Genomic DNA, 23486 nt, shown 5'->3' on the forward strand with positions numbered 1-23486 from the left:
GCGCACATCCCCCAGCTCGTGAAAGACTGGCATCGGGGAAGAGGGCAAGCGCCCCACATAAAAGCACAATTCGGGACTGAACTCCTCTCGGGGCTTAGTCTGGCCTCCCCGCCGGTCCCCATTAACTCCACCGGTGAAGCTGCTTCTCTCCCTCATCCGCTGCGGCTCGGCTGAGGTGGGATCCGCACAATGGAGGGAGGGAACGGGCCCCCATCTGTGTGAGACGCTTTTAGATGAACGGTGTTGAGGCAGCTCAGCGGCTCTCGCCCTCCCTCTAGTGGCGCTGCAGCGGTATTTCATGTCATCTCACTCTCTTTTCTACAGGGGCAGCTGATCCCTCAGCCCAGTGCTGCTCAAAACCCGGCGAGTTATGCACCGGCCCGGGTGACCCACGCTGTCCGGCTCTTGCAGGGCCAGCAGGTCGGCCACAGGCCCGGAACAGAGACCCGAGAGTCTCGGCAGAAACCGGAGATCAAAGAAACGACACAGCAGGTATAGGAACAAATTTTATTCCAATTTAAAACAGATAATTTTTTTTTGTAATTATTCTTTTCTTTTTTAGGAGAAGGCTATGAAAACCATTTTCATGTATTTTAATGAGGTTCAGGCAACAGTGGTTGAAATGAAACAAATACAAAAAATTATATATGGCTAAAAATACTGTTAATCAATAACCGTTCAGACCCCTGCAAGGCCTCAGTGCTGCCCTCCTCTGCCCAGACAACACGTGGTATTTAAATGACAACGTTTACAAACAGCAGTTTCTTTACTCTTAAATACAGAATAAACTTGTCCTTTTCTCTTGAGTTGCTAGTCGTTAATGTAGTGTTTCTTGTGTTAAAAACTGGGCTGTAGAAATACACAGGCCACCTAATGATTTTCACAACCTTGGCACTTGAGAAGGTCAGGCGCTACTGAGCACAGGGATTGGCACATTGATATTGTACATCATTTACATTCGGTATACTTACAAAACAAACCAAAATAGGAAAATAAGCAAATTAAAAAAAATACATGACTTGAATTTTATACATCACTACACAATGTTTAATCATCCTGCTTTATCAAAAACAATGAAGAGAGAACAATCTGTTATATGAAATGGTTCTAAATACAATAGTGTTCAGGTCGTGTCTCAGCATTTATAAAACCTTGAATTTCTCTAAGTTCCACCTCTCTTGTACAGATGACAAGCGAAGCTCCACACCTCGGTTATTGAAGTACCTGCAAGCATGGTCGATTACAGGAGCTGACTACAGCACAGAGGCGGGCAGTCAGGCCTGGACTGTCACCCTGGAGTGGACAGCGGTGTGAGTGTGTAGTGTTTGGGGTGGGCAGAACACATCCGGGGTCTCCCCTGGCTCATACACCTGCACAACAAATACTGCTTACAGATCTGTAATGTAAAGTAGAAGCTTTCATGTTGTGCAAACTACATACTTGCTGTCAACTTTCTGTACCACTTAAATCAAAATACTGTGAATTGTAATAATGAGGATTTTGTGTGTTGGCACTATTTCAATGATAAAACAAACAAATTAACAGGTGTAACACCCGATTACAGATAGAGCCTCTCCTCTCGTTTACCCAGAGTTGTGGGTTATTCTAGGGCCAGTGTCTCTGTCCAAAGGATACACCATCCATGCCTCAGCCTGCTGCCCTGCCCCGCGCTGCCCTGTGGGCCCTGTCTGCTGCCCTGCCCTGTGGACCCCGCCATCTGCCCTGCCCTGCGCTGTGGGCCCTGTCTGCTGCCCTGCCCTGCCCTGTGGGCCCCGCCATCTGCCCTGCCCTGCCCTGTGGGCCCCGCTATCTGCCCTGCCCTGCCCTGTGGGCCCTGTCTGCTGCCCTGCCCTGCCCTGTGGGCCCCGCTATCTGCCCTGCCCTGTGGGCCCTGTCTGCTGCCCTGCCCTGCCCTGCCCTGCCCTGCCCTGCGCTGTGGGCCCTGCCAGCTGCCCTGCATTGTATTATGAGCCCTTCTTTCAGAAGGCCTTGATACTGATTGGGGAAAAACTTAAAATGTACTTATGGACAGCACCATGTGCTACCTCTGAGTGTGGTTGGGAGAGTAGTAAAAATTTCATTTACATAACCTCCTTTATCCATTTAGTTTTCAGGTGTTTGAGAGAAGAGTGCATTTAATCGAGCCAATACCACACCCCTGTCACTGCTGAGGTTTCTAATGGGTCCTCAAAGAGCAACAGACTTGGGACAGCAGTGCAGCATCTGGGAGAGGGTGGACAGGTGCAGCTCTGCCGAACAGCCTGAAGAGGGAGTGTTGACGGTGTGCCAGAACACCACCCGGTTTATAACAGGACCCTACTTACTGTACTAAACCACACTACGAACAGGAAACGAGGCTCAGGTGTGGGCAAGGAAAGAATACATTTCACCATTCAGAACTGTGGTCATCTGCCAATTTGCCAAGGACTTTAGACAAGTGCAGTGGAGAAGAAAATGAGCCGAAATGACACGTGTCGCACAACCTGGCGTGTTTGGTCTGTGCTTGAGGCCCCTTCCGAGGTAAAATACCCTTTCACACGACGCGGCGGGCAGCAGGGGCTCCACGCTGACACTCTCGCCCAATGGCGCGGGCGTAGCTTCGCTCGGGCCTGTTCAGCGGCTGTGTTTCGCAGGAGACTGCTGCTGCAGCCTGGGAGGCCGCCAGTAGCCAGGAGACGCTGCTGCAGGCTCGGAGGGATGTCAGGACGGCGCTGGGCTCCCGGACTGCTGTGGGGGGCCAGGAGCCCCCCTCTCCACCCTGCTCTCCCCCCAGAGGCCTTGACCGAATTCTCCGCTCGGCTGGTTTGGCGTTTGTTAGCCCTTGTAACGAAGACGAACGAAAACCAGCGCAGCAGTGGGAGTGGAACAAAAACAGCGTCGCCAAGCGCGAGCCGGCAGACCTCCCCGCCCGCCGCCGCTGGTGTCCCGGCTCTTTTGTTTTGGGGCGCCCTGCTCTCGCACTGAAGCGCAGCTTCTAAAACCGATTCTCCCCAGGGCGGGGAGCAGTGGAGGCCCGGCGGGCACCTGGAGACAGAAACCCCTGGAAAGCTGGAGGGGGCGGGAAAGAGCAGGTCCCCTGGCTGGGAACCGAGATCGCCCCCACCGCCCCCCAGTCTCACTGGGGAGAGAAGCCAGGCTTCGTTTCACATCAAATCATCAACAACGACACCTAAAAGTCTGGTCCATAAATTAGATAAATAAAACTATTTACTTTCTCTTAAAATCACCATTAGTTGTCTGACACCATGCTGACAGAACAGCTGGAGAAGCACGAGGAGAACAAACCGGTCCCGGCGCTCACCGGACAGCAGCCCTTTGCCAAAATTACAAACCCGGCGGAGCGTCTCGGAATGAACGCCATCAACATCCTCTCGGCCCGCCTCCGCTCCCTCCCCTTGCGCTACCGTAATCCACAAACGGTAAGTACAGCAAAATCAAATCGTATTTAAACCGCAATCATTTCTGAACGGGATCACAGCGGTGACACGATGGGGAATGGAGGAGGAAAGGGAGGAATGGAAACCGCGGGCGGCGGGAGGAACCGAGAGAGAGACCGGCGCGGGACGCGGTGGAGGATCCGGGCGTCCGGCGCCGCTCTGGACAGAAACGCGGCCAGTTTGGAAAACGCCGCGGCGAGCGAGGTGGCGCGGGGTGTGCCCGGATCGGGCACAAGGGGGCACCCTCCCCCCAACGAGACCCAGAACGATTCGCCGGTTTTCACGAAAGAACAGAAAAAAAATAAAAATCAGGTCCTCTCCTCCCTCTGTGTGTGTTTTCCTGTTATTTTTTATTTAATCATTTCTTTCATAGTACTAATAGTTGTAGTAGCAATAGTAATAATTATTAAAAATGTTTAAAATATTCTCAGCAATATATATATAGAGATCTGATTGATTCGCCCTGTCTCCCAGCTCTGTGTGTGTTTAGTGTTGCTCTCTCTGCTGACCCTGCTCCTCTGGGGGCGGCTGTGGGGCGAGAGTGTGTGTGTGCGCGTGTGTGTGTGCGTGGGTGTGCGCGCGCGCGCGAGGCGCCGGCTCACACCAGGTTGTACTCCTTCAGGTTGAGCTGCAGGATGGTGTCCTTCACGGCGGCGAAGACGAAGCGGATGTTCTCTGTGTCGGTGGCGCAGGTGAAGTGAGAGTAGATGATCTTGTCGCTGTCCGGGTTCAGGTCCACGAACATCTTGAGGATGAACTCGCGCGCGGCCTGGGCGTCCCGCTGTGGGCCTGCGGGCACAGAGCGAGCGCGGGCGCCGTTAGGTTCGGGCAAGACCAGAACCGCCATCCCCAGAACACTGCGAGTCCGGCACAGGACACCAGCCCGGACTCTCCCCGCCCCAGCAGTGTCCCAGTCAGCCACTAGGTGGCACCAGACACCCAGAAACAAACCCAGTGGCCGATCACCTCTGTAACAGATCGCCAAGGAATCCACCCCACGCCCAGCACACAGACAAGTAATTCAATCCAGGCAGAAAACAGTCGGCCTGTCAGCGCTCCTGGGGAGCAAAAACATAACTGAAATCCAAGGTTTGCTCAATGAAAATTTAGAGAACATCTGGGAAAATCCAGATGCCAGCACAGCCTGTGAGCGGTGGGGGCTGTAAGATGTGCATAGTACAGGTGAGCCATCGTCCCTCTCTCCCTCTCTCGTCTGCCTGTGTCCTGATCCACCTGCAGGACAGCGGTCGGACACGCCTGCTGGATTGAACACACCTGCAGGAACAGACACGCCTATCGGAAACACTCCGCACAGCCGGCTCACCATCGAACTCCGGGAAGTAGTCCACCAGGTGGGAGTACATGATCTTCTCCTCCAGCAGGTCCTTCTTGTTGAGGAAGAGGATGACGGAGGAGTTCTGGAACCAGGGGTAGGTGATGATGGTTCGGAACAGGGCCTTGCTCTCCTCCATCCGGTTCTGCAGGAGAGGAGGGGAAGGGTTTGCATGTGAACAACTCACTTCTGACATCGCGGGACAGACAGCCGGACCGGTCCGAGAGCACGCACAGACAGCCGGACCGGTCCGAGAGCACGCACAGACAGCCGGACCGGTCCGAGAGCACGCACGCACAGACAGACATACCCGACTGGTCCGACAGCGCAATACAGAGAGCCGTACCAGACCGGCTCAACAGCACAGACAGACAGCTGTACCAGACCAACAGCACAGACAGACGTACCTGACTGCTCCTACAGCGCAATACAGACAGACAGCTGTACCAGACTGGTCCAACAGCACAGAGAGCCATACCAGACCAGTCCGACAGCACGGGACAGAAAATGAGCCGTACCGGGCCGCACGGTTGAAACCTGTTGTGAGGAGTGGCAGTATCTGCACTAAGGAAGTGCAAAGACACTTGTCAGGTTTTAAGAACTATCTGTGGGGATGATCCATCCTGGTGTCTCAACCCTGTGTGAATAATTCAGTTTTCTATAAGAAGCTGCAGAAAGGGCGAGAGTTTGTGCTGGAAAGGTTTCTCAAGTTTGACAATATGTAATAAATTAAGTAATGTAATAAAGCTGCTGGCAAATGAGCTGCCTAAAACTTCCAATTTGTAAAACTTTGCAGCAAACATTTATAAAGGTAATGTTGGAAAAGCACCACTCTCTACAGCAAGGAAACATGACAGTCGCAAGATGAGGAAAGAAACTATGTCGTATTCTCACGCCTATCTTCCAGTTAAGCGAAGGCTGAATAAGGAAAAGGTACTGGCTGGAGCCTCTCAGCTGGAGAACCACCCTGCAGTCACAGCTGCTGCTGTCTCCCAGTCTAGGTGCGGACCTGTATTGGTAGCCCGGGGCGGAGCGGTAGCACTGTGGCTCAGGATCTGCGCCTGTGGCTGGAAGGTTGCTGGTTCAAATCCAGTGGCCGGCAGAGGGGCCCCTGAGGAAGGACCTTAACCTTAACCAGCAGCTGGGTCAGAGCGCAGGGTCAGCCATTGTACAGCGCCCCTGGAGCAGCTGGGGTTAAGGGCCTTCCTTAGGGGCCCTGTACAATGGCTGACCCTGCGCTCTGACCCCAAGCTTCTCTCCCTGTCTGTGTGTCTCATGGAGAGCAAGCTGGGGTCTGAGAAAAGACAAATTCCTAATCCAAGAAATTGTATATGGCCAATAAAGTGATCTTATCTATATCTCACTTAGACAGACAAGTTCAGACAGGTTCTCCAGAGCAGGAGGGCTCTCCCACACTGCTGGAGCAGACCTGGGACACTCTTTAATTCTTAAAGAATGAACGAGGGGCGTCCAGCTGTCCTCTTCTCGAACTGCCCGAGTACTGCTCTGCGTCTGAGCTGCAACTGGCTCGGATTGTTCGGCCCCTCTTGGAGCAGGACTGTGTAATTCAGAAACCCCACAGGACCTGGTGAATCCCAGTTAACACGCTACATCTTCACTACGGCCTCCTGGTACCACCGGAGCTGGCTGCAGTGGAAGGAGATGGCTTTGGAATACCTAGACCCTGCTCCCCCCTGAGCCAGCTGTGACTGGAGGTCTAGACCCCCCCGCTGTGCCACAGCTGGACCAGGAATGGGCTCCAGAGCCACAGGAGCAACGCACCTCGTTGTCGGACTCCACCAGGACCTGGTCGTACTCGCTCAGCGCCACCAGGAACATGATGGACGTCACGTTCTCGAAGCAGTGGATCCACTTCCTGCGCTCTGACCGCTGGCCGCCCACGTCCACCATCCTGCTCGCCAGAGATGGACAGCAGAGGAGACGGAGGAGTCCAGGGAGGGAGAGAGAGAGAGAAGGTGAGGAAAAGGCAGGGAGGGAGAAAAGGAGAAGACGACAGGAGATCATCCACAAGCCTCCTGACCATGTTAACACCCACAACACCCCCACAGCCCAAACCACACCTGGGCGGGGCCTGTAGCTGGAACGTTTCCGTTTTTGTTTCTCGCAGCCGGCAGAGGAATCCTACTCTGTTGGGCCCCTGAGCAAGGCCCTTCACCCCAACTGCTCCAGGGGCGCTGTATAAATGTCTGACCCTGCGCTCTAACCCCCAGCTTCTCTCCCTGTCTGTGTCTCATGGAGAGCAAGCTGGGGTCTGTGAAAAGACAAATTCCTAATGCAAGAAATTGTATAGGGCCAATAAAGTGATCTCATCTTCTCTCTTCACTCCATTCTCTCTCTCTCTCTCTCTCTCCTGCCTCTACACTCCTCTCTCACTCACTCCTGCCTCCACACTCCTCTCACTCACTCACTCCTGCCTCTACACTCCTCTCACTCACTCCTGCCTCTACACTCCTCTCACTCACTCCTGCCTCTACACTCCTCTCACTCACTCCTGCCTCCACACTCCTCTCTCACTCACTCCTGCCTCCACACTCCTCTCTCACTCACTCCTGCCTCCACACTCCTCTCACTCACTCCTGCCTCCACACTCCTCTCACTCACTCCTGCCTCCACACTCCTCTCACTCACTCACTCCTGCCTCCACACTCCTCTCACTCACTCCTGCCTCCACACTCCTCTCACTCACTCACTCCTGCCTCCACACTCCTCTCTCACTCACTCACTCCTGCCTCCACACTCCTCTCTCACTCACTCACTCCTGCCTCCACACTCCTCTCTCACTCACTCCTGCCTCCACACTCCTCTCTCACTCACTCCTGCCTCCACACTCCTCTCACTCACTCCTGCCTCCACACTCCTCTCACTCACTCCTGCCTCCACACTCCTCTCACTCACTCCTGCCTCCACACTCCTCTCACTCACTCCTGCCTCCACACTCCTCTCACTCACTCCTGCCTCCACACTCCTCTCTCACTCACTCCTGCCTCTACACTCCTCTCTCACTCCTGCCTCTACACTCCTCTCACTCACTCACTCCTGCCTCTACACTCCTCTCACTCACTCACTCCTGCCTCTACACTCCTCTCACTCACTCACTCCTGCCTCCACACTCCTCTCACTCACTCACTCCTGCCTCCACACTCCTCTCACTCACTCACTCCTGCCTCCACACTCCTCTCACTCACTCACTCCTGCCTCCACACTCCTCTCTCACTCACTCCTGCCTCCACACTCCTCTCTCACTCACTCCTGCCTCCACACTCCTCTCACTCACTCACTCCTGCCTCCACACTCCTCTCACTCACTCACTCCTGCCTCCACACTCCTCTCACTCACTCACTCCTGCCTCCACACTCCTCTCACTCACTCACTCCTGCCTCCACACTCCTCACTCACTCACTCCTGCCTCCACACTCCTCTCACTCACTCCTGCCTCCACACTCCTCTCTCACTCACTCCTGCCTCCACACTCCTCTCACTCACTCCTGCCTCCACACTCCTCTCACTCACTCCTGCCTCCACACTCCTCTCACTCACTCCTGCCTCCACACTCCTCTCACTCACTCCTGCCTCCACACTCCTCTCTCACTCACTCCTGCCTCCACACTCCTCTCTCACTCACTCCTGGGGACCCCTGAGCCCTGACCCTGACAGCAGTTCTGCTGGCTCTCTGCAAGCTTCCTGCTTTCTACACCCATTCGCTCTTCAACTACCCAGACTGCCCTGCAACCTGCTCGCATCCCAATTAGCACTCTGTGGTAAGTAAGGCAGCCAGTCTTAATTAAAATCTTCACCAAGAGAAACCTTTTCTGTATCTGTAATTGTGAATCCCCCTGATGACTACCGTCTTGATTCATTTAGTCCACACTTTAACAATTATTAATACAAACAAGCAAAGTAACAAGTACAGACACTGTTTAGACTCCAGGAGGACGATATCTTGCTTCACCTTAATTTTTTCACCCGAGGTTCCAATGCAGTGAAATCTACTCATTTCTTAAAGCCAATTTTCAGATGGGCAGTGGAGCAACATGACAGAAACTGCAAGAACATCGCTCCAGCCCACACAGCTGGGCAGCTGCAGGGATTCTGCAAGTGAAGATCTCGTCCTTCTGGGCAGCAGGTGAACCCATCAGCGCAAGGAAGCGCCACTCCCAGCCTCGGACACTTACTGCACCGTTCCTGCACTACCGCAGGTGCAGGCAGGCATCACAATAACGCAACAGGAAGCCCACAGACTGGCGCCTCCGTGCAGTGATGGACTCAACCCTTCCCACAGAGCCCCAGCCCACGGCGCTGGCCCCTCTGCCCCACTGGTGCAGCCTCAGCCCAGTGGGGCAAGAGGGGTGACCAGCTGGGCAGTCGGGCAAGCCACAGGTCTAAAAGGCAAGAGTGACCCCCCCCCCCGCCCCCGCCCCACCCCACCCTGAGCACGCTCACAGCAAAGCCAAGCAGGAGAGAGCAGAGGAGAGGGCAGCAGGAGAGGGGTCAGAGTGGGGTGAGGTCAGAGGTCAGAGGTCAGCTCATCTTCCTTGTCCTTCCAGGGGACAGGGAGAGGGGAGATATGAACCCCTGTCCTGCGGGGCGGTGCGCCCCAGGTTTTCACATGCACAGCGCAGCAGACTTGTGTTCAGACTTGGGGTCACCACCAGGCACACACTGGGACCACCCCCCTCCCCGGCATCACAGATCGCTCAGCCCGGGAGCGCTAGGGGGAGCTTCAGGCTGCGACTGGGGGCCAGAGGGAGCGTGGCCACTGACTGACCGATCCTCTCCAGCGGACGGAGGGTCAGCCCCTGCACCGCGTGACCCCAGCTCCGCGTGGGGCAGGGCTGCCAGGTCAGGTGGGCTAAACGGGTCGAACTGCACTCGGAACTGAGAACGGGAGGCACTGTTCCACGCAAAGTACTGGAGGCGTCCGAGTCAAGCCGATGGCCGGGATGAGATCCTCAGATCAATTAGCTACTCATTCCCAAACAGGCTGGTTGACCATTCAAGTGGACCATCAAAGACAGTAACTGCGAGGTTCCTCCTGGACAAGCCTCGTTGCCCTGACTGCGCGAGACATGCCGACAATCTGAGCGGCTGTGCTCCCAAATTCCTGAATCCAGGGGGCCGTGGCTGTCAGATGAACGGAGCTCTGAAAAGGGCCCTCAGCATCATCCTGTCTTCCCTGCAGCCTTGACCTCCGCCCTCCAGACAGAGACCGACACCGCAGCCGCAGGGACGTTGCCGCGGACGCAGCATAAAGCCCGCGGCTCACGACGGGCCTGGGACAGCGCAGAGGGGCTCAGGGCCCTGAAGTGGACTCAGGGCCCGTCATCGCAGGCCTCCGTCCCTGGAGAGTCCAGACCTGCACAGCCCGAGCTCGGCTAACAGAACAACCAGTCCAACTGCATCGCAGCCAGCAAGCGCTGAGGCTCCGTGGGCTGGGAACGCAGACTCCTGGATCGGGGGGAGAGGAGGAGGAGGAGGAGGGATGGGGGACGGGGAGCCTGGCTGCAGCAGCGCGGATATTTCTGGAAGGCAGCTCTGCTCTCCGCGGTGAGCGCGGCACAGCTTTGATAAATGGGACCTCCAGGAGCTGCTGCCTAAAATAAAACTCCTTCACATCGGACGACCTCGTTTCCTGTGCGAGCCACTGACCTACTTAAGCGGACGAGCGGCCCGATGTAGGACATCTGAAACCCGTCCTTCCAAACTTCGCCGCGGAAGAGCGCAGAACTTCCGGACCCCAGAGAGGAAGCTATCCAGAGAAGTGGGAGCCTCACAACCCAAACCCCCCAAATTAAGGGACACCCCAAGATTCTCCGCCCTTCTGCCGAACAGGGGCACATAGCCGAGCAACGTAAGAACATAAACATTGCTAAGAAGAGGAAGCTGTTCATGCTCATCGCGTTTGGTTACTAAGAACTAACTGATTCGAGAATCTCACCCAGCTTCTCACTGAAAGAAGCCAGGGCACAGCTGGGCCGCTTGTTGCACACTCCCACCACCCTTTGGGTAAAGACGCGCCCCCGCCCCAACTCTCGGCTGTAAAAGCAGTTTCCTGTGGTCCCCCCCTGTGCGCCAGGCTGGCAGGCTGTGTGCCCGCGTGCCCCTCGTCCTCAGAGCAGGGGCGAGTCCTGTCGGAGCGAGAGTGCTGGGACACTTTCTGAGCGCAGGGGCTCCCCGTCGGGACCCCTGGCAGCCCCTGCCGCGGACTCGCGGAGACACAGGTCAGGAAGCTGAAAACCAAAATTCAAACGACCAGTTCGTACGTAAGGAGGAGCGGAGGGTAGGAATGGGAAACGGAATCAGTTTTGTGTTTTCTGGTTTGTGGCCACAAAGACCCACTGCAGCTGAAACTGCACAGGCTGGACCCCAGACCCCCCGCACCTCCGGCAGGACTGGGGGGCAGCATACTTGCCCCCAGGGGCAGGGCTGGGGGGGGTTAGTGTACTCTCCCCTGGGGCAGGGCTGGGGGGGGGTTAGCGTACTCACCCCTGGGGGCAGGACTGGGGGGGGGGCGGGGGTGGGTAGCGTACACCAGGGGCAGGGCTGGGGGGGTGGTTAGCGCACTTGCCCCCGGGGGCAGGGCTGGGGGGGGGGTAGTGTACTCGCCCCCAGGGGCACCACCGAGGAAGTGAAGGAAAGAGGTGAGACACGAGAGATGTCATGACTGATACACAGGGACACAATGATAACGGGAATCAGCGCTCAGCAGCACTGGAGTCAGTAACTGTCGGCTTCTTCTACCTGAAGATGATGCTTTGCAAGTCGAAGGGGTATTCAATGATGCCTGTTGTTGGAATGCGAACTCTAAGCACATCCTGTTGAGTGGGAAGATAGGAGGGGTCCGCGATACGATCCAGATCGCTTAGATAGCTACAAACAAAGGAAGAAACACAGGAACACACAAAAAAGCATGACAGCAGTTAGCACACCCCTCTGAGCAGGTGGACCAGTCCGCCCAGGAGTGCAGGGCTGGTGGGAGTCCCTCAGGGGCCGTACTATTCTTCTGAGAGATACGGGGATGGCCCCTTCTCCTAACCCTCCGCCCCCACCCACTCCCCGTATCTCTCAGAAAGCGCGCGCGTCGTTCCCAGACAGCATCTCTCCGAGACCGCGGGGGCAGGTCTGCGCCTCCCTGGGTCCTGCCCCCTCGAGCGCCCGTCTGCCCGCTGTCACCCCCGCAGCCACGCCGGGAGCAAAAGAAGGGCCTGGACCGCACACGGACAAAACCAGCAGGGGGCGCAACACCACTCCAGGAACGTGCCGACTGGAAGGATCAGGAGCCTGCGTGTGACCGGGATGGATCCCATCTGGCCGTGAAGCCACAGGTCCATGGAGCGGGGAGAGACCCGGCTCGGAAAACTATCGGCCCCGGACTGGGATAGACCCCAAAATTCAGGATGACTGGGAATACTGTGTCGCGAATCCGTATTGGTTTAGCAGATTCTCTACTTGGAGGGAGAGAACCATTCCGCTATTGTAACAGTTTGTTTTTCCTGCAGCAGCATTACAGGCCCTTCCTGCCCAGCAGCTCAGCCGGCGGATCAGAACCTTTACAGTGACGGTCCGGGCTGCTCCCCGCTTGGCGCGGCATGCCCTGGCGTGGCCTGGGGGGGGCGGGGGGTGGTCTGCGCTCGCGGCCGCCCGGAGAGGCAGCTGTCTGGGAGAGCTGTGAGGCAACAGAGGCAGTGGCGACAGAAGCAGCACTCTGCACCAGTACCTGAAGATAATATTCTCCAGATCAAAGGGGTACTCAATGATTCCTGTGGTGGGCACTCGAACCCGCAGCACGTCCTGCTGGGTGGGTACGTAACCCGGCGACGCTATGCGCTCTATATCACTAAGGTAACTGTGGAATGAGAAAAAAAAACAGGAACATACATACAAACGAACAGAGAGAGAGCAGCTCCTGCCACATCGCAAGCAGGACTCCTGCTGGACACAGACAGGAACTGGACACAGGGCTGCCCGTCTCCGCTGGCCATCAGAACAGAGGCAGCCCTGCTGCTACCAGCTGGAGCGAGCCAGTGTTTCAGTGGCACTGCGCTCTGCACAGGCTGGGTCACACTCCAGACAGCAGGGGGCGCACTGGAACTGCAAGGCACTGAGGCTGGTGTTTCAGCACCACAGCCAGTCTGGATCAGCCTGTTTGGTGAGTGCTCAAACGTGCTGAACCTGGGCAGTTAACAAGAGTCCGATCTGGAACTGGCTAGTAGCACCACACCCGCACTGCCCTTCTTGCCCTGGGGGTGGGTGGACAGGCGTCTGGAAGAGGATGTCCCATCCAGGATTGCGCCAGCAGTCTTTACAACCTATCTACTGCAGCGCCCCCCTGTGGCCACTGGCTGGACACCTCGCCCTACTGTGACCACCCCCTCTCCACACAGCGCCCCATCTGCACAGGGGGCTGGTCAGTGTGTACTGACTGCTCTCTCTGCAGGGCTGGCTCTGGGACGAGTGGTCAGTGTCACCTGAGGCTGGACAATCATGCACTTACAGCAACTGGGACGTCCAGCAAAAAGCAGCTCAGGCCTGATTTTGCCATTAGAGCTTTATTATTCTTAAGTGGGACACCGAATGGGCCACAGGCAGGAGCTAAGGGGCATCAGAAAGCAAAAACTAGACCTCAAAAACACACAGATCTCTGCTTTGATCAGGCAGCCGATCAGGCACAAACAACTAAACCTATAAACCTCTTCAGAAAACAGTCAAAGGGTCATTACCATATCAGAAACTGTCTACGTTTAACTTCTTGAAATGAAAAACCACCCCTCAACCTGTCAGTTTTCTTCAGCCTCAGAAAGACACAGTGCAGAACAACAGACGGACAGTTACAGATGGGACACACAGACACACACACGGGACACACGGACAGAAGAGGGGTCTAGCCCTGAGCCCAGAGCCCCGTCTGTCCCAGGCGCAGCCAGAGCTGGAGTGGAGCCGCTGTCCTGGGCCGGGCTCTACCTCAGCTCCGCACAGGCCCTCCGGGGGCCAAGGCGCAGGTCACCCCCACGTGAAAGAGCTTTGCCAGACTTGCGCCTGAAACTGAAGAAAAGGACCAGGAGCCCCTGGCGGCGGCGCCCTGTCTCACTCACTATTTGGTGGAGTCGGACAGCTGGTACTCTCTCCTCCGGTCGTAGCACTCCTGGATCCCTGGGTCCGTCCACAGCATCTTTATTGCATTGATGTAGGGCTGCTCGAAGGACGAGACCTTCTCCACGTCCACCTCACGCACCAGCAGGGCGTTGGACTGAGACAGACGCAGAGCTGTGAGCGGAGGCAGACCCTGACCTCACCCCTGAACCCCCCTCTCAGCACTGTCACCAGGCCCTGACCTGACCCTGAACTCCTCTCGGCATTGTCACCAGGCCCAGGCCTCACCCCAAACCCCAAACCCCCCTACTCAGCGCTGTGACCAGGCCCTGACTTCACTCCGAACCCCAAACCCCTCTCTCGGCGCTGTGACCAGGCCCAGACCTCACCCTGCACCCCAGAACCACTCTCTCGGCACTGTCACCAGGGTTAGACCTCACCCTGCACCCCTGAACCCCTCTCTAGGCACTATCACCAGGTCCAGACCTAACCCCGCACCCCTGAACCCCTCTCTAGGCACTATCACCAGGCCCAGACCTCACCCTACACCCTTGAACCCCTCTCTAGGCACTATCACCAGGCCCAGACCTAACCCCGCACCCCTGAACCCCTCTCTAGGCACTATCACCAGGCCCAGACCTCACCCCACACCCTTGAACCCCTCTCTAGTCACTTTCACCAGGCCCAGACCTCACCCTACACCCTTGAACCCCTCTCTAGTCACTTTCACCAGGCCCAGACCTCACCCTGCACCCTTGAATCCCTCTCTCAGCGCTGTGACCAGGCCCAGACCTCACCCTGCACCCCTGAACCCCTTTCTCGGCTCTGCGACCGTGCCCAGGCCCGCCCCATCATCGTGCTCCCACACGGCCACTACACCTGGCTGCTTTGATAAGAGAGCCGCCCTGCGGCAGGTGGTCACAGCTCTGCTGGGGCCTCACCTTGTTCTGCTCGTACTTGTACTGGATCTTGAGGGTCTCCATGGCCCGGATCATGGACTGCATGGCCGTGAAGATGTTCTGGTACACCAGCTTGGTGAAGCCGCGCTTGTCCTCGTCCGTGTATCCAGTGCCGTGGATGATCCGCATCTGCTTGATGAACGTGCTCTTCCCGCTCTCGCCTGTGCCTGGGAGCAGAGCACATGGACCAGAACAGCTGAGACCCAGCGACCAAGACGGATCGGAATCGGACCGCCAGAACACACACAGCTATAGAGGTGGCCAGCGTGCCGAGCAGCAAGAACATCGCTCCCATTTCAGAACAACACAGTGTGGATTCATGTGGCTCTGGGGTTATATTGCCTGTCATTCATGACTGCGATTCCCTCAGTAGCTCTGAGGCGATGAATCGACTGAACCCGCTGCATGTCAAGGAATCCAGCTGCCCCGTCGTGAACGGAACGCCAGCAGAGCAGGGCCCGACCCAGGACCCCCCGCAGACGTCAGCAAGGGGGGCGCCAACTTGCCAGTCTGGGGGTTCGGTCACTAAAGAACCCCACTGGGTCGGCTCACGGGACACTGACCCCGAATGAGCCCGCCACCTGCGGGCTCCTTGCGGAGCGACAACGCCCCAAATCCCATTACACCACGGAGATCCCACTGCCAGGCTGCAGCCCTGCTGAACACCAGCTGGATGAGCTGGGATAACGTGTGGCGCCCAGGGCTCGGAGCCCAGCGAGCAGGCTCAGGCCTGTCCAGGCTGTGCAAGAGGAAGAACATCGTCAGGCCCGGAAAAGAGCGCCGACTTGGTGCGGGGAGTTGAATTAGACTCGTTAAGTAAAGGAGGGCACCAGTACTGCGCCCACAGTGACGAAGACAACAGCAAGGCTGCCGTGTTCAGCAAACCTGTGCAAAGTCACGCATCAGACCAAGAGGTGCAAATAAAAAAACGAGTCCCACAGCGTCAAAACCACAGCGCAGGGTTTCGATCTCAACCACCGACTTCGAAACTGAAACCTCTGTGGTTTAGCTGCGCTGCTCAAGACGGCTGCAGAGAGGCCTGCCGCAGATCCGGCCTGTTCCACCTGCCCGACACCAGACCCCTGCCGATGGCTCAGCTGGCCAGGGCTGTGCCTCCCCACTGCACAGCGTCGTGTCCAGCATTGCCACGGAGCCCTGATCCTCCAGCCCTTTCAGCCTATTTTTCCCTCCCCAAAAAACATCCGTTAATTGGAACTTTAAAGTGAGCTCCTGGAGATTGCTCGGGGATGTCCCTTAGTGACGAGCTGTTAAATAACAGAGGTGGCTTTTTTTTAAAAGAGTACAGTTAAACGTCAGTGCAGCTCATGGAATCCACTGCCGTAGTTCAACAGCAGTCCAGCTGCAGCTCTCGGGGCACGGAGATCCCCTGGTGCCTGTTCCCGTCCCCAGTGACTCTGGGGCCCAAGGGCTAGATGACCAGGATCCCCCACATGGCAGTGCAGAAGAGGTTGTGAACCTCTGGGGCCTTGTGCCTTGGTCCTCTGCCGGGCTCCGCTGGCGCCCCCCGGTGCCGGGCAGAGAGCTGCACAAGGACTTGCTGCCCCTGCTGCTGGTTCGAGGGTCACCGTGGGGGTATCCCATAATGCCGCGCTACAAACAGGAGGAGGAGGCCTGGCGATCAATTGCCTGGACCGCGCAACTGATCAGGATTATTGATCTCCTGGGGTTGGTTTGTGGACAGGGACGGGAGTGGACAGCTGGACACCTGCAGCCCTTGGAGGACAGCGCGGGAGAATCGAGGGAGAGACCTCAATTACAGACACGGCCCCTCGAGGGCGTCTCTGCTGCGGCAGCCGGCCCCCTGCACCCCAGTAGCGCTTGCCCGAGGCCCGGCGGACCCCCACGCTCCAGCCCAGACGCAGCTCCCGGAGACGCAAACACTACGTGGGAACAGGAGGAATTTTAAAATCCGTGTCGCCGTAGAGACCATCCTGAACAGCTAGGAACGAGACAGTGAGGGGGGGCGCCACTGTTCCCGTCACAGAACCTGATCCGAACCCGATCAGCTCCGGGCCTGTTCTGCAAACAGAACCTGCGGCAGGAGGGGTGGGGGTGGGACTGGGGTCACAGTGACAGGTCACAAAGTGGAGCACAGCCGACCGGCCCCCACCAGTGCTCCGAGGGCTCCCCAACACAGGGCCACACCACCGGCATCTCACCCCCCCTCCCCGTGCAGACCGCCCGGAGGCGGGGAGGGTGGCCCGCTCATCGGGAGCCCGGATCTCCGGCGGTCCCACGGGCAGCGCCGCAGGGAAATCCGGAGGTGAAGAAATTTGCATTGTGGTGAAACAGCATGCAAATATTTAAAGTAAACAACGGAGTTTAACTGCGATCTGCCGCAGAGCCCACCTGCCAGAGCTAGACCTGCCCAGGGCGCGCAGGAAGCTCTTCACAGCCGGGGCGTCCCAGAGCGCTCCAGCCGGCACACCCCTGGCCAGAGCCCGCCAGCGAGCCCGGAGGAGCACAGCGGGGTCAGCTGTCCCTCCAGCACAGCTTCCAGGGGCCCAGGGAAAAACGATCCCACCGTGTCTCCTACACTGCCTACAATCATGGCCTCCTAATAATCCCCATCTATGAACTGGCTTCATCACTCTGCTCTCCTCCCCACTGAGAGCTGATGTGTGGGGAGCGTTCTGGCGCACTATGGCTGCCGTCGCATCATCCAGGTGGGGCTGCACACTGGTGGTGGTGGAGGGGATCCCCATTACCTGTAAAGCGCTTTGAGTGGAGTGTCCAGAAAGGCGCTATATAAGTGTGAGGAATTATTATTATTATTATTATCATCATTATTATTATTACACGGCCCTCCGGGGGCTCGCGGAAGCCGGACCGTCCCAATTCTCGTGCTCATGGGGAGTCCTCCCTGTGACACCCCTTCCCCCACAGTCTCGCCCCACAAACCCCGTTTCTCCTGCTGCTGCGCGCAGAGGAGTCACAGCAGGCTTGTGGGACACAGGCAGCAGCGGTTCCTCGCGAAGCGGAGCTTCAGCACAACCGATCCTGGTTCTGGCGCCGGGCCCATCACACACCGCCCAGGGGCGCTGTCTGGTTCTGTTCACTTCACCACTGTGAGGTGCTGAAAACTCTCCGTCTGTACTGCCCCTTCCTCTCGGGCAGAGGACCTGACTGGGGAATAAACCTCTTCTCCCAGTCGTGGGACAAAGGAAGGCAACAGCGGGTCACAGGCCCGACCGCCGGCCCAGCCCCAGCCCTTGATTACTCGCCTCACGGACTAGCGAACAGGGATGGTTCAGCCCGAGCTCCCCCACCCCATGACCACAGTGGTAGAGTCCAGGACCTCCCAGCTGCTGCCCTGACGGTTCAATTCTGCTGGCAGTACTGGTTCTGCAGGTGCCCCGGTTTAACCCCGAGTCTTGCCCATCGACCCCGCAAGTCTGTGGCTGTCTGGCACCATGCTGCTGTCAGCCACCCCTCGCTTGGCTCCACACAGCCCCCCTGCGCTGACACCTCTGCGCTACTGAGCACTGGAGCCTGAGCTGCTATTTATCTGTGAATGAAGAGACGAAGTCCCCAGGACTCCCCAGGCCCTGCCCCCTGGGTCACCACACACCGCGCGGCAGGCCGGCGCTCAGGAGGGGACCTGTCGCCCTGACAACACCAGCAAGGGAGGGGGGGGAGGACGCCCAGCAGGAATTTCCAGCCTGAGTGCGGATGTCGTGCGACTCCTGCACTTTGCCTTATAAGTCGAGATGTCCGGGAGGCGCTGGGGCGGCACGCAGGCGGAGTTCTGACCCGGCGCGTCTCGGATTGAGGCCCGAGCGCCGGGCAGCGGTGCAGAGAGCAGCTCCCGCCCCGACTCCCGAGAGCCCCCCGCCCGTCACTCACAGGGGGGTACCAGAACCACCGGCAGCTGCCCCCCAGCCCGGAGGTCCTTGCTCAGGCCCGGGCCGTGCCCACCCACCACCGCCGCCGCGGCACGCTGCCAGAGGGGGCCGGGTTCCAACGCGGCTGATGCACCTGGTCGAAATCTAGGAATCGCAACTCTTCCCGACAACCAGCAGCGCCCTGTGCAGTCTCCCGGAGGCCCACTGCGTCCGCAGGTTCTCCCCACCTCAGCTCTCGATGACCTCGTTAGCCTGAGCAGCTCCTCACGGCTCCATAGAGGGCTGGAAACCCTGCAGAACAGGGCTGGACCCTCCAGCACCAGGACCAGGGCTGGACCCTCCAGGAGAGGCCTGGACTCTGCAGACCAGGGCTGGATCCTCCAGCACCAGCACTGAACAGACCTCTGCTGCAAGCTGTCTAATCCTGGTGGGCTCTGCGGCTCTGCAGCTCTGTCTCCACTAGCTGCACTGCTAGCTGCACTGGAATAGCTGGGAGAACTGGGTCAGCGGGTCCAGCAAAGCCAGTAACTATCACGGCCGAATCCTGCAGACAGACAGCCCTGCACCGAGGAAGACGACGATGCAGAGCGAGCAGGCCGAGGGGATGCAGAATCTCGCGCACGTGCCAGTCTGGCATGACCGCTGAGCTGCGGGCAGACACTTCCCGGGGTGCTGAGCTATCCGCAGGGAATGGACGCAGTGCAGGGAGGGGGGGGGTGAGTGTTTTGACCATTTACAGGCAGGCACAGGCGCTGGGGAGGCTGGCCGCTGCGTGACCCCAGGGGAGCGAGCTGGCGCTGCGACCTCTGACCCCGGCAGTGCACACAGCTCGGGGGAGGAGCCCTGGCACTGCCTCCCGGCGCCGGTGCCAGCGCGGCCAGACGGAGACGAGCCTGGTCTGCTGCCCCTCTGCAAGACACGGAGGGCTCCCAGGGCCCTGCTGCCACTACGATCTCAAAGTCCCTACATCCTGCAGAGCCGGGCCTCTGTCTTAGAAGACAGCTTCACCGCCTGAAACGACGCTCACTGTGTGCTTCGTGTGGGACAGGATCAGACTCCCATTGCGCAGCAGTCCGATCCAGTCCAGGTTTTCCCACTGGCAGGGTTCTTGTTGGTGGAAGCCCACGGCAGTGGCTGGAACTATCCAGCACGTACTTTGAGCGCCACGGCACACACACAGATCACGGGCACTTTGGCCCCATGTGCCAGCAGAGGAGCTCAGGCCCCCAGCCTGGCAGCTATGCAAGAAGAGTCGACGCCCTGCTCTCTCGCGCCAGGCAGGCGGGCAGCTCGGCGTGCTGGAGGTCAGGCCCACACCCGGCCTGCTTCGGCCCAGAGCATCAGGTCACGCGCGGTCTTGAACCGAGACATCCGATTGCACAAGCACACGGAGCCCGAGATACCAGCCACCCCCCGCAGAAGCTGCTGTCGCAGAGAGCTCACAGGAAGATGCACCACTGAGATACTTCACACACAGGAAGAAAAGGACAGATTTCATCTTCAGCAGATTCCACCTCGCACGGAGCCAACACAGCAGAGTGAACATCTCAGCCCTGCTCCAGGCTGCTCTGAGGCGGACTCTGAACTGGGGCGGGGTGGGGGGGCTCTTGTGGGGTTTTCAGGATTGTCCTACATCTCCTGGCAGGCAGCGTTCTGCTGCTTCCTAAATATTCTGAATGCGCTCTGAAACGATTCCAGCCAACAGCGCCAATCGGACGCCCGCTCGAGCACTGCCAGTCCTGCCAGCGGGTCTCTCAGCGTCACCTCGGTTCAATTCTGAGAGGGGGGGGCGATCAGCCAACACCACACCGATTCAATCACCTTCCCAGAGGCAGTCGCAAGGGATCCACACACCCACTCCCTCACCTCTCTACCCAGTGCAGGGACGCAGGCGGCAGGGGGAGCCTATCCCAGCAGAGCAACGGGCACAGGGGGGGGTCACCCTGGACAGGACGCCAGCCCATCACAGGGCACACAGACGCAGACACACCAGGGCCAGTTTTCCCAGAAGGCCCACTAACCCACCAGCATGTCTTTGGACTGTAGGAAGAAATCTGAGTGCCCAGAGGAAACCCATGAGAACACGGAGAGAACATGCGGACTCCACACAGACAGCACCCCAGGTCCAGAACCGAGCTCAGGGCCCCAGCGCTGCGCCACCTTGCCGCCAGCCTAAAGCAATTTCTTCACAGAGCAGTCGGGGTTTCACTACCACTGCAGCAGTGCCAGTCAGATTCCCGGTGCACAGCGGTCTGATCCACTCCGGGTTTTACCAGTGGAGACTCTTGTTTTGAAGCGCTTGATCGCTTGGGTTCAGCCTTTACATCTCCTGCCAAGCAGCAGGACAGAAGGGACGCTGAAATAGTGCCGCACACAGCGCCTTCAGCTTCGGCAGCACGGCTGCCACAGACAGGAAAACCCGCGACGGCTCCGCAGTGGAACTGCGTCTCATTTCCAGTTTCTGAAGCCCCTCGTCCCTGCAGGCCTCAGGCCTGGCCGCTGGGGCAGGATGGGATGGCCCTGAGCGAGGTCGCTCGGGGGTCCCCTTACTGAGGCCGCAGGGTTCTGCACCCCTCAGAGCTGCAGGAGCCAGGTCCACGCAGGACTGCAGAAAAGGCCCTTCTGTTCACTGAGCTGCAGCTGGACAGGGGCAGGGCAGGAGCCGGGGGACAGACTGGACTTGTGGTGCACGCAGTAGGGAACTGGACCCAGTGCTGGCTCCTAAACTAGCAGAACTGGACCCGGTGCTGGCTCCCAGCTGAGCAGCCAGGAAGCCCCCCTGTGGGATTAGCGGGGACCCCCGGCCCCTCGGGCAGAGAGAACAGCTGATGCCCCTTGTCCTCCGTCCGGTCCGGCCCCGCCTCCCGACCCGAGCAGAACCCCCGTCCGGCTCGGCCCCGGGGCCCCTGAAACACTCACCCTGCCCGGACACCCACCCGCGGGACACACAGCTCCCGGCGGCGTGGGAACGACACTCGCGTGAAGACGCGCAGCGCACCCGCCACTGACAGCGCGCCCCGGGTCAGCCCCCTCCCGACGCGGTACCGGGCTGCCGAACCCCCGAACCTCCGTCCCGGGGGCACAGCGCCTCGGCCAGACCGCCGGGCCCATGAAGCTGTGTGTTTCAGCAGCACAATTACATAACGACTCGCAGCGCCGACCCGCTCCCCCCATCCGCCCAGCACCGCGGCCCCCAGCCCCGGTCCCGCCCGCCCGCACGGCCCCGCACCTAGCAGCAGCAGCTTCAGCTCTCGCCGGGCGTCTCGCTTGTCCCTCCGGAGCTGCTTGTCGATCTCGGCGTTGATTCGTTTCGACTCCTTCGCCTCCTCGCTCAGGCAACAGGCCATCATGGACTCCAAAGTCATGCCCCTGCCGTTCCTCTCAAGCCCTGCTTCCAGGGGCTCTGGCACGCCGGCAGAATTCGGGGCTTTGCGAGCACTCGGGGTCGGGGTCCTCTTCCTCTTCCTCCTCCTCCTCCTCCTCCTCTCCTCGCTCCAACCTCGCCTGGCAGTCCGGCCGGAACAGGGGCTGCAGCGCCGAGCGGGCTGCCGGGGGCTCGGACCGTGGGGGAGGGGGCCTCGGTCTCACGCACTGCCCGCTGGCCGAGCACACTCGGACCTCACCCCGCCGAGGGCGCCGTGCGGGCCGGGGAGGGCGAGGGAGCGGGCGGAGTGGGAGGACGGAGAGGCCCCGTCGTCCGCCTTCCTATTAGATCCGGTCGGGGACCCTCGGCCGGCGCGGCGGGCTGGCGCGACCCAGCGCTGCGTGGAGGAAAATCCGCGGCGATGCGTGTCTCGCCCTCCGCGGGCTGCTCATACACCCTCCTCCGCCCCGCTTCAGCAGAGCCGGTCCCGGGAGCAGCGGGACGAATCGGGCCGTCGCGACATCGGTACCGTCTCGCCGAGCCTGCGGAACCGAGCCTGAGGACCGCCCTGGCAACGAGGGGCACCCCCAGAAAATTCAAAAATATCCACACGACACCCAGCGCCGGGGAGAAAAATATTTTTTAAAATCTATCTGGGGGGGAAAAACACGTCTTTGTCTTTAAAATATCTGGTGAAATAATATTTTCACACTAACAATGCCATTTCATAATTTCGGGGGCGGTGCTTCTTCTTGAAATAAAAACCGAAATGAATCTTAACGAAAACGGGGGCCTTATCTGCTCCTGCGATTCTCCCCCCAGTGTGGAATTTTTTTCCTCCTGTTTGGCGTCTCCTCCTTCAGCCCCCGGTGAGCGAGCGGGGAGCCAGAAAACAGGAGCGCGCGCAGACTAGCGTGCTAGACGCGGCGCTTAGCAACGGGCCTGACTGACAGGTGCAAGAACCAACCAAGACGCGGTCGGGGTGCGGCGGGGCCAATAGAACGGGGAGGGGGGACGGCAGGAAGGGCTCGCAAACGGCGCTGAGGGCGTGGTCTTTGAGCCCTTAAGGTTGGTTGAGAGCGTATTAATCTGAAACTCTCGTTGTGGTCGGGGCGTGCCGATCCGATCCACACTGAGAAAGAAAGTGCCGAGATTAGGCGGGTGACGCTGTTATTGACCGAAGTGTCTGCGCATTAAAGACTAGTGTTTTTGACACAGGTGCAAGGAATTTACACATTTTGGTCAGGGTGGTTTTATGTCAGTGTGCGTACAATGGTCTTGTTACATGCGTGTACACAACACCGCCCCGTCTCTCCTCGGTGTCTTTCAAACACAGGCCGTGCCAGGCAGTGTCCAGTTTGCACAGCTGGCACAAGAGGTGCCGTGTGCCTTCCGGATCGCTACCGAGTCGTGCAGCTT

At 58.6% G+C, this 23486-nt stretch overlaps 1 protein-coding gene across 3 annotated transcripts; it reads right to left on the reverse strand.

Moving 5' to 3' along the window:
* Positions 1-493: 493 nt before the first annotated feature.
* Positions 494-22978, reverse strand: LOC102688480 (guanine nucleotide-binding protein subunit alpha-11). Of its 3 annotated transcripts, XM_069185884.1 has the most exons (8): positions 21933-22978; positions 14820-15004; positions 13881-14035; positions 12506-12634; positions 11530-11658; positions 6553-6682; positions 4762-4915; positions 494-4226 (listed from the first exon to the last, which is right to left on the reverse strand). In XM_069185884.1, the coding sequence occupies exons 1-8, from the start codon at positions 22066-22068 to the stop codon at positions 4036-4038; spliced, it is 1209 nt and encodes a 402-aa protein (XP_069041985.1). In that variant the 5' UTR covers positions 22069-22978; the 3' UTR covers positions 494-4035. The 3 variants fall into 3 exon arrangements, with proteins under 3 accessions (XP_069041985.1, XP_006639946.1, XP_006639945.1); XM_006639883.3 differs by lacking the exon at positions 11530-11658; XM_006639882.3 differs by lacking the exon at positions 12506-12634 and having other exon boundaries at positions 21933-22975.
* Between the last annotated feature and the right edge of the window lie 508 nt (positions 22979-23486).

The sequence above is a fragment of the Lepisosteus oculatus genome, chromosome 29 (assembly GCF_040954835.1).
Source record: "Lepisosteus oculatus isolate fLepOcu1 chromosome 29, fLepOcu1.hap2, whole genome shotgun sequence".
NCBI lineage: Eukaryota > Metazoa > Chordata > Actinopteri > Semionotiformes > Lepisosteidae > Lepisosteus > Lepisosteus oculatus.